The following is a 14,267-nucleotide window of genomic DNA, read 5'->3' as shown; positions in this document are numbered from 1 at the left end:
TCCTACACATACAAGACGTTTTGGAAAACAGGATTCGATTAACCCCCACGTTCACTTACGTTGTTTAGAGACTGTACTATATAGAATTCTTGGATGACATACTGCACTTAAGCTTCCCTATTATTTATCTATAACGACTTCACGTATCGTTTCTAATATCAAATGTTCGATCTTCACCACGATAAATCTCATCCTAAGCAGACACTTAACCAAATGCTAAGCAGATTGAAGAATATAACGGAGAATCAGGAACTCATGTGGATCATTCCATGTAAGAAACATAATTCTATTAGAAAACATAGATTCGATTTGGTCCAACAAAACATTCAAATAGCAAAACCAACAAAACTCCCACAAGAGTTGGTTATAGAAAAGAAGAAAAGACACGAAACAAACACCCAAATCTTCTACTTAGATCGCTGTCTCATCTTTCGTCTCTTCCTCTTTAATCTCCTCATACGCTTCTTCTTCCACTGTAACAGCCAAACACACAAAAGACCATTAAAGATCCTACACACTACTTCGATTCCTCAGCACTAAACAAAAATCCATAAAAAATATCAGAAACCCCATAACTAACCTTGGCTCTCATGCTGGTTTCCCTAAAGCTGTACCCTTCTTCGTTCCTCGGATTACTATCGTGTTTAGGTTCTTTACAAAGAAAGGAGCGGCGGAGGAGATAGAAAGATTTTCTAGGTTACGCTCTTATTGCTCCTTTAAACAACAACAACAAAAACCCTATAAAAAAACAAATTCGACTAATGGGCTATCTTAAATCAAAAAGGCCCAATAAAAAGCCCAACGGATAGAATTTGCCAGAGAGGATATTCGCAATGACAGAGACTAGAGAGAGAGAGAGAGAGAGAGAGATTGAAGAAAGATCTCTTCCGACAAGGTTCAACAAGATCGATTTAAGTTTACATTTACATGGCGGAGATTCACTAGAAAAATCTAATCTTTGTTTTGGCAGAAGCGACACGCAAAATAAAAACGATTCTGTTTTTTTGTTTTGGTCTGATTTCAAAAACACGATAAGATTAAATTCTTTTTTTCACACACAAACAAACAAACCCTTACTTCTCTTCTCTTCCTTCGTCTCCAATCATTAACCCAAAAGATCCGTCTCTCTTTGTTAAAAACCTCAATGTCGAAGCAAACGTACAGAGTGTGTTTCTGCTTTCGCCGGAGGTTTCGTTACACTGCATCTGAAGCACCGCGTGAGATCAAGACTATTTTCGAAAAGTACTCTGAGAATGGGGTTATGACCGTTGATCACCTCCACAGGTTTCTGATTGATGTTCAGAAGCAGGAAAAAGCTACTAGGGAAGATGCACAGTCGATTATCAATTCTGCATCTCTCCTTCATCGTAATGGTCTTCACCTTGATGCTTTCTTCAAGTACCTTTTTGGTGAAAACAATCCTCCTCTTGCTCTACATGAGGTAGTTTTTTTTTCATTCTCTTATTTCGATTTCTTGAGTTCAGGAATTCTAACTCAACTATGATTTGATTGATGTAACAAAAACTCAGATTTTGAATTGGGTTTATTCACATTTCTTGTTTGGTAGCTAAAGGGTGTGAGACAGTGATATTTTTTTGGAATACTAGTCTTGTTGGGTGTTTCGTAGAGACTGATTCAAGAGTTCGAAGCACGTCTTTTTTTTTTTTTTTTTTTTGCTTTATATGTGTCGGCTACAAGAGTTTAAAGCGATATAATGGTTTTTCTTTTTATGTCTATTGTCTAGTTACTGTAAAACAAAAATAAAGTTCAGAATGTAACATAATAGGAATGTGACAGTTACTCTTTTAAGAACTCTTTACTCAAGAATCCATGATACAATTATGTAAACTTTTTACAATTATGTTATTATTGTGTGACTTAATTATGCTGCTAGCTTTCATTTTTTTTAGTTTGATTCTAGACTTATCTCTAATGAATTTGTTGTTTGACCTTTTTGTTTAGGTGCATCAAGACATGGATGCTCCTATATCGCATTATTTCATATTCACTGGTCATAATTCATATTTGACTGGGAATCAGCTTAGCAGTGACTGCAGTGAGGTGCCTATTATCGATGCTTTGAAGAAAGGTGTTAGAGTTATTGAATTGGATATCTGGCCTAACTCCAACAAAGATGATATTGATGTTCTTCACGGAAGGTATAATATTCTCTCTGACCTCAATCGAATGAATTCAAGGTTAGGTGTTTGTCGTTTATTTTTGTTTACTGAACTATTTTGAAACAGGACTCTCACTGCACCTGTGGGGTTGATCAAATGTCTAAAAGCTATCAGAGCACATGCCTTTGATGTATCTGACTTCCCTGTTGTTGTAACTCTGGAAGATCATCTTACTCCAGAACTTCAGGCTAAAGTTGCTGAGGTAATCTCATTCTGCATTTTTTTTTGTTTTTGTTGAGATTTTTTGTTTTTCCACTTTGATTGATGATTACATTAATACTGAGATGTGTTGTTTGATTAGATGGTTACTGAAATATTTGGGGAAATTCTGTTTACTCCTCCTGTTGGAGAATCTTTGAAGAAGTTCCCATCGCCAAACTCTTTAAAAAGACGGATCATCATCTCAACCAAACCCCCAAAAGAGTACAAAGAAGGAAAAGATGAGGAAGTGGTGCAGAAAGGTAAAGCTTTGGGTGATGAAGAAGCTTGGGGGAGAGAAGTTCCTAGCTTTATCGATAGGCAAAAAAGTGAAGCCAAGGTGTGTATCAAGACAAATCATCTTCATTTCAGTTCTGTTGGTGTTCATATTCAAAAGATGTTGGTTTTCTTTTTTGGTGCAGGATGACTTGGATGGAAATGATGATGACGAGGATGACGATGATGATGATGATGATGATGAAGAAGACAAGATTAAGAAGAATGCACCACCTCAGTATAAACATTTGATTGCAATCCATGCTGGGAAACCAAAAGGTGGGATTACTGAGTGTTTAAAGGTAGATCCTGACAAGGTAAGACGCCTTAGTTTGAGCGAGGAACAACTTGAAAAGGCAGCTGAAAAATATGCAAAACAGATTGTGAGGTAATCACATGAATGATAGTCATGTTTTGTTTTTTATGTTTTAATCAACTCAGTATGAATCCTGTTAATCATGGTGTGCGCAGGTTTACTCAACAAAATTTGCTGAGGATTTACCCTAAAGGAACTAGAGTTACTTCATCAAACTACAACCCGTTGGTTGCCTGGAGCCACGGTGCTCAAATGGTGGCTTTCAATATGCAGGTATCAACTTCTGTTATTTTGGAGAAGCTTCACTTTACAAGACATCAACCTTATTCCTCAGCTAACTTTATTGTGATTTTTCTTTTTCATGTACACAGGGATATGGAAGATCATTGTGGCTAATGCAAGGAATGTTTAGAGCCAATGGCGGATGTGGCTACATCAAGAAACCAGATATTCTGCTGAAAGGTGGTTCGGATAATGACATCTTTGACCCAAAAGCTACTCTACCTGTAAAAACAACACTTAGGGTGAGATATCTGATTCTCTGTATGGTCTCTCCTTCTGCCAATACAAAATTGGTGAACTTGATTCCTTTGATTATCCTTAGGTAACTGTATACATGGGAGAAGGCTGGTACTTTGATTTCCGCCACACACACTTTGATCAATATTCACCGCCTGACTTCTATACAAGGGTAAATTCGATTTCCTTAAACCTCATGTAAAACATTTTGAGATAGGATTGTTCCTTGTCTTTTTCAGATTGCAATATAATTTGAGCTTTGATACATACATTCTCAGGTTGGTATAGCTGGAGTTCCAGGGGATACAATAATGAAGAAGACGAAGACATTGGAGGATAACTGGATCCCAGCTTGGGATGAGGTATTTGAGTTCCCATTAACCGTTCCAGAGCTGGCTCTGCTGCGATTAGAAGTTCATGAGTATGACATGTCAGAGAAAGATGATTTTGGAGGACAGACATGCTTGCCTGTTTGGGAGATACAGGAAGGAATAAGAGCATTTCCTTTACATAACCGGAAAGGGGAGAAGTACAAATCCGTTAAGCTTCTCGTGAGGGTGGAGTTTGTGTGACGATTGAGATACAGCATTTGAAAACTGGTCCGGTAAGTTTTTAAGTACCACAGAGTTTGTGAATTTCGAATTGGAGGATTTGGTGTGTGTGTGAGTGAGTGTGAATGTGAGTGTGAGTGTGTGTGTGGAAGAGGATCTGCTTGATTTGTTGTGTGTAATATTATGTACATACATATAAGAGGCAAGAGAGAGTGAGAGAGACGACGTTCTTGTCTCGTGTGTTGTATTATTATTATTATGTATGTAGTAGTCTCGTGTTAGACTGTAACAGTAAGATACTTGTTGTTCCTTGTGTAAACAAACGACTGTGTTTTTAAAACTTGTTTGATTTTAATTATCACAAGATCTCACATCTAACTGATCCATATCCCATAAACGAACCAATCACAACCTCAAAAAGAGCTATTAACCCTTAATCAAAAAATCTTTTTTTTGTCAAATTTCCAAAAAAGAAAGAAATGAGAAAAGGATATTTTAGTAAATGAAAGAGAGAGAGAGAGAGAGAGAGAGAGAGAGAGAGAGGTGGTGGAAGCGCGCTCTATCTCAAAAACTTTTGGGGGTTAATGTAAATGTAACTCTCATCTCATTCTCCTCCTCTGTGTCCTCAACAATTGAAAACCGTACAAAACTCAAACATAAAGCTTTCTCTTCCTTCTCATTCTTCCGCCTTTGAATCTTTTTCTCCTTCCTCTGCTTTCTCTCCGCACAATCCCTAAATGTCCTCCGACAGGTAAACTTCTCGATTCATCCTAACTCTACCTCTTCAATTTTGTGTTGCTTTTGGGTTATCTTATTGGTGTAAAGGTCGATGCTTTTCGAAGCTGGTTTGGTTTCTGTGGAGGGTTCAATTTGATTTCTTTACCCTTCTTGTTTTATTTTAGGATACTGTGCAAGTTCTTTGTCCATGGCTCGTGCTTAAAAGGGGAAAATTGTGAATTTTCTCATGACTCCAAGGATCCTCCGAATAATGTAATGTAATCTCTTCTCAAGATTGTTTCTTTCTTTCTTTCTTCTTTAATTTTGATTCATGAGTCTCAAAATTTTGTTGGTTAATGTAAAATTAGGTTTGCACATTCTACCAAAAAGGGATATGCTTTTACGGAAGTAGATGTAGATATGATCATGTCAGAGCTTCTTCCAATGTTCCTCAAACACCACCTCTTACCTCTGATTCTGAGTCTCTTGATCGCTCTTTATCATCCACAACTCCCTCTATGAGGAATCTGCAACAACAACAACAAGGCGATGACAAATCCTCTAACGTCTACTGTATCCATCCAAGAGAATACCCAATCTGCTCATTCGCTGCAGCTGGTGATTGTCCGCGAGGTAACCAATGTCCTCATATGCATGGAGACCTCTGTGCTACTTGTGGAAAGAAGTGTTTGCATCCTTTTAGACCTGAAGAACGAGAAGAGCATACTAAAGAATGCGTGAAGAAGCAAAAGCACATCGAGGCTTTGAAACGTAGCCAAGATATTGAGTGTAGCGTGTGTTTGGATCGTGTCTTGTCAAAGGCTACTCCAGGGGAAAGGAAGTTTGGGTTGTTGACTGAGTGTGATCATCCGTTTTGTATACAGTGCATTCGTAATTGGCGTAGTAGTGCTCCTGTTTCAGGAATGGATGTGAACAGTACGTTGAGAGCTTGTCCTATATGTCGCAAACTCTCTTACTTTGTTGTCCCGAGTGTTGTCTGGTACTCTACTCCTGAAGAGAAAAAGGAAATTATCGACATTTACAAGGCGAAACTGAGGTATATAGTTTACTTGCTGAGAATACTTGGTTTTTGAGCTGTGTGCAAACTTGGTATGCTTAGTAGATTCATTGTGTTCTATTCAAATCTTGCAGATCAATCGACTGTAAGCACTTCAACTTTGGAAATGGAAGCTGCCCATTTGGAGCAAGTTGTTTCTATAAGGTATATATGAATGATGTACTTTCTTCTATTCTCTATCGCCTACCAAAGCATTAGACAAATGGTTTTAGTCATATCTTTTTTGGTCTTGCTATAGCATGCATATTCTGATGGTCACTTGGAAGAAGTTGTTTTACGGCATCTTGGTACTCAAGAAGGAGACAATATCAGGTCTTTGTCCCAATATGATCAACTTCAGACTTCATTTGATTCCCTTTACGTTTTCTCTGAGTTTAATACTGTGTTACTATTATCAGGCTATCAGAGTTACTTGGTGGCCTGCAGATTTTCTAAAATACTCTTTCCGGGGATAATCGAAAGTAAGTTCCATAGCTATTATCAGAGAGATAGATGTTCTTTCATGTGTTGATGAAAACTTAAAATCCATGAAAGTCAGCTTACTGGTTCTCTAATATGACTAACTTTCTTTTCCAACACAGAACACAAGGTGGTGATGACAAGTTATTTTCTTATCAAACTCATGTTTATTCTGAGTTTTGACAATCCTCTTAAATAAGGTGAAGCAAATCTTTGTTGTTTCCTTTAATCTTACTAGAATTTTCCTTGTAGGCTGATTCAATCTATCTTCTTATTACAGATATGAAGACATGCTCAGAGAGGATAATAGTTAAATAGAGATATCAGGAGGACACAGAAGAAAAACTCAATGTAATAATAATTAGATAGGAAAATGTCTACTAGACAATTATGTAAATAAGTGTGAATATATCCAACAAATAATGTAAATAATGCTTTCAGAACAATCCATGTGAAAAAAATTTTGAGATAATAAAGTTCTGAGTTTCTTCTATTCAGTAAATATATGATACAACAAAAAAGGGTAGAAACAGAGGTGATGTTTTCCATTATTGAGATTTGATACAACAACAAAAAGGGTGAAAACAGAAGAACATAAAAAAAAAAGGATCTACCATCTGAGAATGGCAAATCCAGAAAGGATGAAAGAAGAAATGATCATGATGAAAGACATTCCTGGAAAACAAGAGGCTCCAGTTTGTGACTCTGAATCATACTGTGCGGAGGCGGTCAAGACAGAGGAGAGCGTCACCGTGGCGAAAACAGCCATTGCTGTGTATTGATTCTGGGAAGCCATCATGTTTACCTCTCAAAAACAAATTATGTCTCTTGGCTTTACCAATAAGTATTGTTTTATAGGGGAAATAAGAAGTTCATGGGGACGTGAAGAGCATAAGGTTAATATATGCTCATTTCATAGAACCCACTTTTTTTGTTCCCTGGTCAACGATTGTTAATTAAGCTAAAGATCTATCATTTGTGATATAATCTATGGAGCATAGTGGGAAACCTTAGAAGAATTGTATATAAATCTTCTTTAGTTCTTCTGAAAAAAAAAAGATTTGGTGCAAAGACCAAGTTTTAAAAAGTTAAAAACTCACATTACCAAAAAAAAAAAAAAAAAAAAAAAAAGTTAAAAACTCATAAATACAGTACTGATGAAAAACAAAAAACACATACAACTAAAGAAAAGCCCAATAGTAACAATGAGCCCAATGATGGTTCATAGGCCCAACTAAAAAAAGATTTTTAAGCCGATAGTTTCCTACCCTTTTGTTCGTTGAAGAATCGAATAGTCCCTGATTTTATAGATTCGGGTTAATAGCCTCTGTCTGCATCATCTGTTTGGATGTGCAGCCCCGGCTCTAAGGGTGTGCGGGCGGTGCTAGAGCACCGGGTCCACAATTTTTTGCAAAAAAAATTATATGATTTTAAGGTCCTAATATTCTGGTATTTTTGTAAATAGGGTCCTAAATTTTGAATTTTTGCAAATAACACCCTAAAACTTTGAATAAGAACAAAAGTTGGGCACAGGGTCCAATAAAAGTTTGAGCCGGGCCTGTGGATGTGTTAGGCTTTTGATACTGTAATTTCTGAAAATTAGTCTAGAATTTGATCTGTGATCTCATCTCCTTGTTTTTAAAAAAATTAAGTTGTTAGAAAATTCATAACGTAATTTCATGGTAGACTTGTCCAGTCCAACACTGTGATTTGTAAAAGAAGATAAAAGGGTTATATTAGAGAATCGAATTCATCAGTTAGCTTCTCTACGTGATGTATGATGATTACATTGATTAGTATTCATTAAGAAGGAGTATGATCCGTGCTCTCATCATTACTTGCTATTATCGGTCACTATACTTACTATTATGGATTCTTTATCAGTTGTTGAGTAAGCCATGTATTATTCCTTTACAAACGTTTACTGCATGCACATTATTTTCATTACGCTATTTTCGAATTGATTTTTCTAATGATGATGCTTTTATTTTGCAGTAATTTGTAAATAAATAGACTCGTTTTGGGATTGGTTTATAGTATTTAATCTAGGGGTTTTGATATATCACATGAAAATATGTGTAAATGAACTGAAACGTTGATATATATCTTGCACGTATTCTTAAGTTTGGATTAGATTCTGTTAGTGTTAAGGCTTTTTATGCTGTGGTTTTTTATGTCTGATCGATCTTTCTAAACTTCTATAATGTTTCATGTTTCTGTCAAAGGATCCAGAATCCGATTTCTTTATTTATTAGATTCGGTTGATTGTGTCGTAAAATGGAAGTTACTTCAAAATAAGCCTCCTTGCAAGAGTATAGTACAATATATGACTTTTAGATAGTGAAAATTGATTATTAGTTGTCGTTTCATAAAAACGAAATTAGTTTTTTTTTAAACACTCGTAAACTAAAAACTAATGTAACTAATTTGCATACACTTTGATACTTCAAACACACGTGTGTGGTGCGGGGCTGAGAGAGAGAGAAAGGGAAAGGGTAAAGAGGTTGGTCTTGTTCTTGTCTTTGACTCTAAACCAGTCTTTTTCGATACATTTTTCTTCACTCACAAGTCTATCATCATGTTTTTAACGAAGATCATTTCTTTTCTTTTATTATATTTTGTAACATAGAAAAAGAGAAAAAAAGACGACCCACCTCTTGCTTCTTCTTCACATCCCCCATTTCTTCTCCTCTCTGTCTCTCTCTATTATAGACTCTCTCTACTCTACCCATCAATTCCAACAAACACTACTTTTTATCTCTCTTTTCTCTCTCTGTCGTCTCTCTCTTTGTCATATCCATTACGCATATTCATATCATTCCAAAGCAATCCCCACAAATCATATCATCCTCTCTCCATCTTTCCTTGCTTCTTACAGTCTCTCCAAATCTCTCTATCTCTCTCTGTATAAGCTTCTTCAAAAAGGCTCCACCAGTCCAAAATGATGATGAGGAAACCGGACGTTACTACGATCAGAGACAAGGGCAAGCCAAATCATGCATGTGGTGGTAATAACAACAAACCGAAGCTAAGAAAAGGACTTTGGTCGCCTGATGAAGACGAGAAGCTAATAAGATACATGTTGACCAATGGACAAGGATGTTGGAGTGACATCGCTAGAAATGCTGGTCTTTTACGCTGTGGCAAAAGTTGTCGCCTTCGCTGGATCAATTACTTGAGGCCTGATCTTAAACGCGGCTCTTTTTCTCCTCAAGAAGAGGATCTCATCTTCCATTTGCATTCCATTCTTGGTAACAGGTAACTCTATGCATACAATGAGTCTCATCAGATTTGAAACGATTTGGTGCTAAAATGATTTTTGCGCATAATTAACTTTTAACATTTTATCATCAGGTGGTCTCAAATAGCTACTCGGCTTCCAGGTAGGACAGACAACGAGATCAAAAACTTTTGGAACTCGACATTGAAGAAGAGGCTGAAGAACAACAGCAACAACAATACTTCACCAGGATCATCACCTAACAATAGTAATAGTAATTCCTTGGACCCAAGAGATCAACAACATGTAGACATGGGAGGCAACTCAACGTCAATGATGGATGTATATCACCATGATGAAAACATGATGATTGTGGGGAACACCATGAGTATGGACTCTTCTTCCTCATTTAATTTTGCACCAATGGTTAATAGTGTGGGCTTAAACCAGCTTGATGATCCCTTGATGATATCAGTACCGGATAACAGATATCACCAAATGGGAAACACAGGGAATGTGTTCAACGTTAATGGTTTAGGAGATTATGGAAACACAATTCTTGATCCAACTAGCAAGAGAGTATCAGTAGAAGGTGATTGGTTTCTTCCCCCCTCGGAGAATACCAATGGCATTGCTTGTAGTACAAGCAACAACTTAAACTTACAAGTCCTTGATCCTTGCTTCAATAGCAAAAATCTTTGTCACTCAGAAAGCTTAGGAAATATGTTGGAGATGGAGGATGGTTCATGGGAAATAGAAAACCCTAAAATCGGAGATTGGGATTTAGATGGTCTCATTGATAACAATTCTTCTTTCCCCTTCCTTGATTTCCAAGTCGATTGACAATATCTCTCTCTCTTCCTCATTCCTCACTCCTCATTCATTCTTATATACTTATTTTTTTCATCACTCAGTTGTCAACCTTACCATTTATACACATACATCTTCACGGACCGGATACTGGAGCTACGTACTCTCCCCTACCCAGAGTGCCCCTACCCCGGATCACGACCATGAAGTTGATCCACTCTATTCTATAAGAGTCTCATTTTATTTTATTTTTGGAAAAAGTCTTCTTTCAATCAGAATTGGTCTATTTTCTTCTTGTCCCTTTATTTTCCCATCATATGTCTATTATTCACAATAATATTGTTCATGGAAACGAGAGAGATATGCATAGTTTATATCTATAGGTGGAGGAACCAATCACCATGCATGGTTCCATTAGTACATGGAAATGTGAATAGAAAGGTTCATTGAGATTTTATTTGCTGAGGAAGTACTTAAATAATGGCCCACACAGCCAGTGAGGTGATTAGTTGGTTCATTTGTATAGTTTTCTCTTTCTTTCAAAATTCTTTTTTGTACAAATCTGAGTTTGATGTGTAAAACACGGTTTCGTAATAAGAAAGCATTATCTTAATTATCATCCTCTCTCTACCTAAAACTAAAGTTAATCCGACCAAAAAAACAATCTATAAATATATTGCTTAAGAAATTGTAAGCAATGCAACTGAGTACATAGAGTCATATAGAGCATATTCCTCTCCGTTTACCTTCTATTAACTTTGATTGGTGTGAAATATGAATAAATCAAAAATGGAATAATTACGTGACGAAAAAAAAAAAAAAATTGTGAGAAAAAACACTCAAAACGTATACTTAAAGAAACAGATATAACAAAAATGATGTTTTGACTAAAACCCTAAATTTAGTGTTCGCCATAATTGAAGGAAAAATCGTTTACGAAGACTGTTGAGTTCTAGTATGGATGGACCTTAAGGTCGCCGTATATAATTGAGTTTATGGGCCAATGTCAAAGCCTGCAGAAAGAAAACTTTTAGGCCTGATTATTCAGTTTTTTTTTTTGGTTCGGCTAGGTTTTGGGTTTGTTGGTTTCGTCGGGAGGAATTTTGAATGAGAAACCGATTTCTTCGGTTTGGTTTGTTGGAAATCTTTTTATTCGGTTCAGGTTTGGGTTTGTTCGGTGGTGGTGGTCATTGGTGGACAAAAGTTAATAAAAATCAGTGTTCAAGAAAGCGCTAGGCGGTATCTGTTCGGTGATCCAGCGCCTAGGGGCCTAGACGGTTTTTAAGCGGTTTAGGCGTTTACAACATAAAACATTATATATATAATTATGTATAATTATATGTTAGAAAAATAAAAAAATTATAAATTGTAAACAAAATTAAGAAAATACATTTATTTAAGTTATATTAACAACATATAAACATTTATAATTACGTATGCATATATAAAACTTGATAATTTAAATATATATAGAGTTAAAAATCAAAAATAAATATTAAAATTAAATTAATGTAATTTTAAGCGGTTTAGGCGGTCATCTAGGCATCTGCTGAGCGCCTAGCGCCTAGACGGTGCCCAGGCGGCCGCCTAGACCGCTTTCTTGAACACGGTTCGGTCCGGTTGTAGCAGATTTGATTTCTATTTATAATAGGGATATCAAATTTGGTCTAAAATAAAATCTCGGTTACAAATCGGTTAAGAAAAGTTAATTCGGTTTGATTTCTTGTTTAATGCTACTGAACCTAGCCGTTAAGAAACATACAACCATCTACAATGTCTTTTTCCCTCGTGTTGAGAGAGCACTTATGAAACGGCCACAAAAGCATCACAAAAAGAGGATTAATATTTTGCTTATGAAAGCTTTCCGAGCCTCCGAGGTTGCTACAAATCGTTTCAATTATTGGACATAAATAAATGAATTTCGAAGCCAAAACTAAATATATTAAGGAAAGTAATTAGTAAGATAAAATTAAGAAAATAAATATGGTTTGGAATAAATAAATATAGAGCTTCCTAGGTTGAATGATTGGTTAAGTGGTCATTACCTATTTAAACTTAAGCGTGAAGGGAATTGGATTACAAGAACAACAAACCCACATCATGACTTGTGTAATTATAGTTTTCTCCACCATAAAATTAATAATTGAACGCTAGCTATTATAATGCTTAATTTACTCCACATCAATAAATCATTTCAGAGATCGACACCAATCATATAATTCATATCTCTCTCGTAATATATGAAATCATATATAATTTCTCTCATCACATCCCAAAACCAAACAACACAAAAAGGGAAAAAATACTAAGGCAACTAGTTTATAGAATGGAGAAAAGAGAGGACCTCTACCCAAACTACTTCGTCCAAAGCCCTTCAACGGTTATCAATGACCCCGAATCCGAATTCCAATCGTCGACTCGTTCTGACTCAGCGCCATTGGTCTTAGCCTGCGTCGATGAATTCCAAAGGCACTCAGATTTCTTGAGAAACCCTGAAAACAAATTCTTGTATGAGGACGATGAGAAAATGTTGGTGCCATTGCGGAGCTCCAGTTCGGGTTGGTGGATCGTTCTGCAAGTAGGTTGGAGGTTTTTGTTTAGCTTAGGAGTGGCATTGCTTGTCTTCTACATTGCTACTCAGCCTCCTCATCCTAACATTTCTTTTCGAGTAATATGCATCTTCTCCTAGCTAATTAAGCTAGTAGCAAATTTTGTTGATGGATATGGAGTTTTGTTTATGACCTTGAGTTTTGGCTTGCATAACTCTACCTAAAATGTATGTATTTTTACAGATTGGAAGGTTTAATCAGTTCATGTTAGAAGAAGGTGTTGATTCACATGGAGCGTCGACTAAGTTCCTCACTTGCAATTGCTCTATCAAGCTCATAGTAGATAACAAGTCTAATGTTTTCGGCCTTCACATTCATCCTCCATCGATCAAATTATTCTTTGGCCCACTCAACTTTGCAAAGGCCCAAGTAAGTCTTATATACGATTAGAGATATATTTATTCAATGTCAGCTTAAGTTACATGCATCTCTTGTTTTTTTTAAAGGGACCTAAATTATATGCGTTGAGCCATGAGTCAACAACATTTCAACTATACATAGGAACAAAGAACCTAGCAATGTATGGTGCAGGAAGAGAGATGGATGATATGCTTCACTCGAGAGCTGGATTGCCTCTAATACTGCGGATAAGCATAATTTCCGACTTTCGAGTTGTCTGGAATATTATTAACCCTAAGTACCATAACAAGGTCGAGTGTTTATTGCTCCTTGGTTACAACGAGAGGCACATCGAGATTACGATGATAAGAGAAAAATGTAGATTGGTATCTTAATCAGAGATTATATCCAAAGCCTAAGGGCATTGGAGAGTGCAGGAAATAAAATAATAATAGATGCCATGATTAACTTATGTAATATTGTCAAAGTTTTTTCTGGGAGAATTGTAATTTTATGAGTTCACTATCGGATCGGTCCATATTTTGAGTTGTATTCAAATGGGGCACGCCATTTGTATTCAGAGTTATATATGTTGTTGATATATTGTTACTTGACTCTTACTTACACATAACATTTTCTTTCAGCTTCTATATGGATACTTTTCTAGCAATATATGCATGGGAATTCCATACAACTAAAAACAAACAAGTGGGTCTTTATAATTTATATTTCAGTGAATCAAAAACAGATGAGAAATCTATATGGACAATTTATACATTAAAAAAAAGAATTATCACTTTTTCTGTAGATTTCCGACGGCCAGACACATTTTGTGTTCATAACTCCAACAATCCAATCTGACACTTCAAGAACGAGTAAAAACTGAAGGAACGTGGCAATCAGTGCACAGTAACGCCCCCAGCTTTTCATATATTGGGTTGAGGGAAATAAAAATCTTGGACTGAAACAGAAGAATTCTATTAAAAAAAAAACTA

At 36.2% G+C, this 14,267-nt stretch overlaps 4 protein-coding genes and 1 long non-coding RNA gene across 5 annotated transcripts; 4 read left to right on the top strand and 1 right to left on the bottom strand.

Annotated features, from left to right (window-relative positions):
• Positions 1-272: 272 nt before the first annotated feature.
• LOC104745004 (uncharacterized) lies at positions 273-869 on the bottom strand. The gene is made up of 2 exons (XR_760688.2): positions 581-869; positions 273-473 (listed from the first exon to the last, which is right to left on the bottom strand). It is a non-coding gene; the product is annotated as an uncharacterized LOC104745004 (long non-coding RNA).
• Positions 863-4,380, top strand: LOC104745003 (phosphoinositide phospholipase C 2). The gene is made up of 9 exons (XM_010466158.3): positions 863-1,441; positions 1,963-2,159; positions 2,247-2,382; positions 2,482-2,718; positions 2,801-3,042; positions 3,126-3,243; positions 3,342-3,494; positions 3,575-3,661; positions 3,768-4,380. Exons 1-9 carry the CDS (start codon positions 1,145-1,147, stop codon positions 4,059-4,061), a joined length of 1,761 nt encoding a protein of 586 aa, XP_010464460.1. The 5' UTR covers positions 863-1,144; the 3' UTR covers positions 4,062-4,380.
• Positions 4,381-4,547: 167 nt separating this feature from the next.
• On the top strand, positions 4,548-6,787 carry LOC104745002 (E3 ubiquitin-protein ligase makorin). The gene is made up of 8 exons (XM_010466157.2): positions 4,548-4,791; positions 4,943-5,030; positions 5,126-5,814; positions 5,910-5,979; positions 6,074-6,147; positions 6,234-6,296; positions 6,417-6,494; positions 6,575-6,787. The coding sequence occupies exons 1-6, from the start codon at positions 4,778-4,780 to the stop codon at positions 6,268-6,270; spliced, it is 972 nt and encodes a 323-aa protein (XP_010464459.1). The 5' UTR covers positions 4,548-4,777; the 3' UTR covers positions 6,271-6,296; positions 6,417-6,494; positions 6,575-6,787.
• A 2,151-nt stretch (positions 6,788-8,938) lies between these two features.
• Positions 8,939-10,943, top strand: LOC104745001 (transcription factor MYB83). Its single transcript, XM_010466156.2, has 2 exons — positions 8,939-9,552; positions 9,649-10,943. Exons 1-2 carry the CDS (start codon positions 9,236-9,238, stop codon positions 10,355-10,357), a joined length of 1,026 nt encoding a protein of 341 aa, XP_010464458.1. The 5' UTR covers positions 8,939-9,235; the 3' UTR covers positions 10,358-10,943.
• A 1,542-nt stretch (positions 10,944-12,485) lies between these two features.
• LOC104745000 (uncharacterized) lies at positions 12,486-13,881 on the top strand. Its single transcript, XM_010466155.2, has 3 exons — positions 12,486-12,992; positions 13,117-13,302; positions 13,380-13,881. Exons 1-3 carry the CDS (start codon positions 12,651-12,653, stop codon positions 13,665-13,667), a joined length of 816 nt encoding a protein of 271 aa, XP_010464457.1. The 5' UTR covers positions 12,486-12,650; the 3' UTR covers positions 13,668-13,881.
• Positions 13,882-14,267: the final 386 nt, after the last annotated feature.

The sequence above is a fragment of the Camelina sativa genome, chromosome 15, assembly GCF_030686135.1.
Source record: "Camelina sativa cultivar CO46 ecotype springtype chromosome 15, ASM3068613v1".
NCBI classification, from domain to species: domain Eukaryota; kingdom Viridiplantae; phylum Streptophyta; class Magnoliopsida; order Brassicales; family Brassicaceae; genus Camelina; species Camelina sativa.
The sequence above is the reverse complement of the archived record's forward strand: the minus strand, read 5'-3'. Positions and strand labels throughout refer to the sequence as shown.

Bases quoted from the DNA above. Each gene is read 5' to 3' on its own strand.
- LOC104745000 (XM_010466155.2), top strand. From the start codon at position 12,651: ATGGAGAAAAGAGAGGACCTCTACCCAAACTACTTCGTCCAAAGCCCT. The intron at 12,993-13,116 runs GTAATATGCATC...GTATTTTTACAG, and splicing joins ATCCTAACATTTCTTTTCGA to ATTGGAAGGTTTAATCAGTT. The intron at 13,303-13,379 runs GTAAGTCTTATA...TTTTTTTTAAAG, and splicing joins TCAACTTTGCAAAGGCCCAA to GGACCTAAATTATATGCGTT.
- LOC104745003 (XM_010466158.3), top strand. From the start codon at position 1,145: ATGTCGAAGCAAACGTACAGAGTGTGTTTCTGCTTTCGCCGGAGGTTT. The intron at 3,495-3,574 runs GTGAGATATCTG...GATTATCCTTAG, and splicing joins CTGTAAAAACAACACTTAGG to GTAACTGTATACATGGGAGA. The intron at 3,662-3,767 runs GTAAATTCGATT...ATACATTCTCAG, and splicing joins CGCCTGACTTCTATACAAGG to GTTGGTATAGCTGGAGTTCC.
- LOC104745002 (XM_010466157.2), top strand. The intron at 5,031-5,125 runs GTAATGTAATCT...ATGTAAAATTAG, and splicing joins CCAAGGATCCTCCGAATAAT to GTTTGCACATTCTACCAAAA. The intron at 5,815-5,909 runs GTATATAGTTTA...CAAATCTTGCAG, and splicing joins ATTTACAAGGCGAAACTGAG to ATCAATCGACTGTAAGCACT.
- LOC104745001 (XM_010466156.2), top strand. From the start codon at position 9,236: ATGATGATGAGGAAACCGGACGTTACTACGATCAGAGACAAGGGCAAG. The intron at 9,553-9,648 runs GTAACTCTATGC...TTTTATCATCAG, and splicing joins CATTCCATTCTTGGTAACAG to GTGGTCTCAAATAGCTACTC.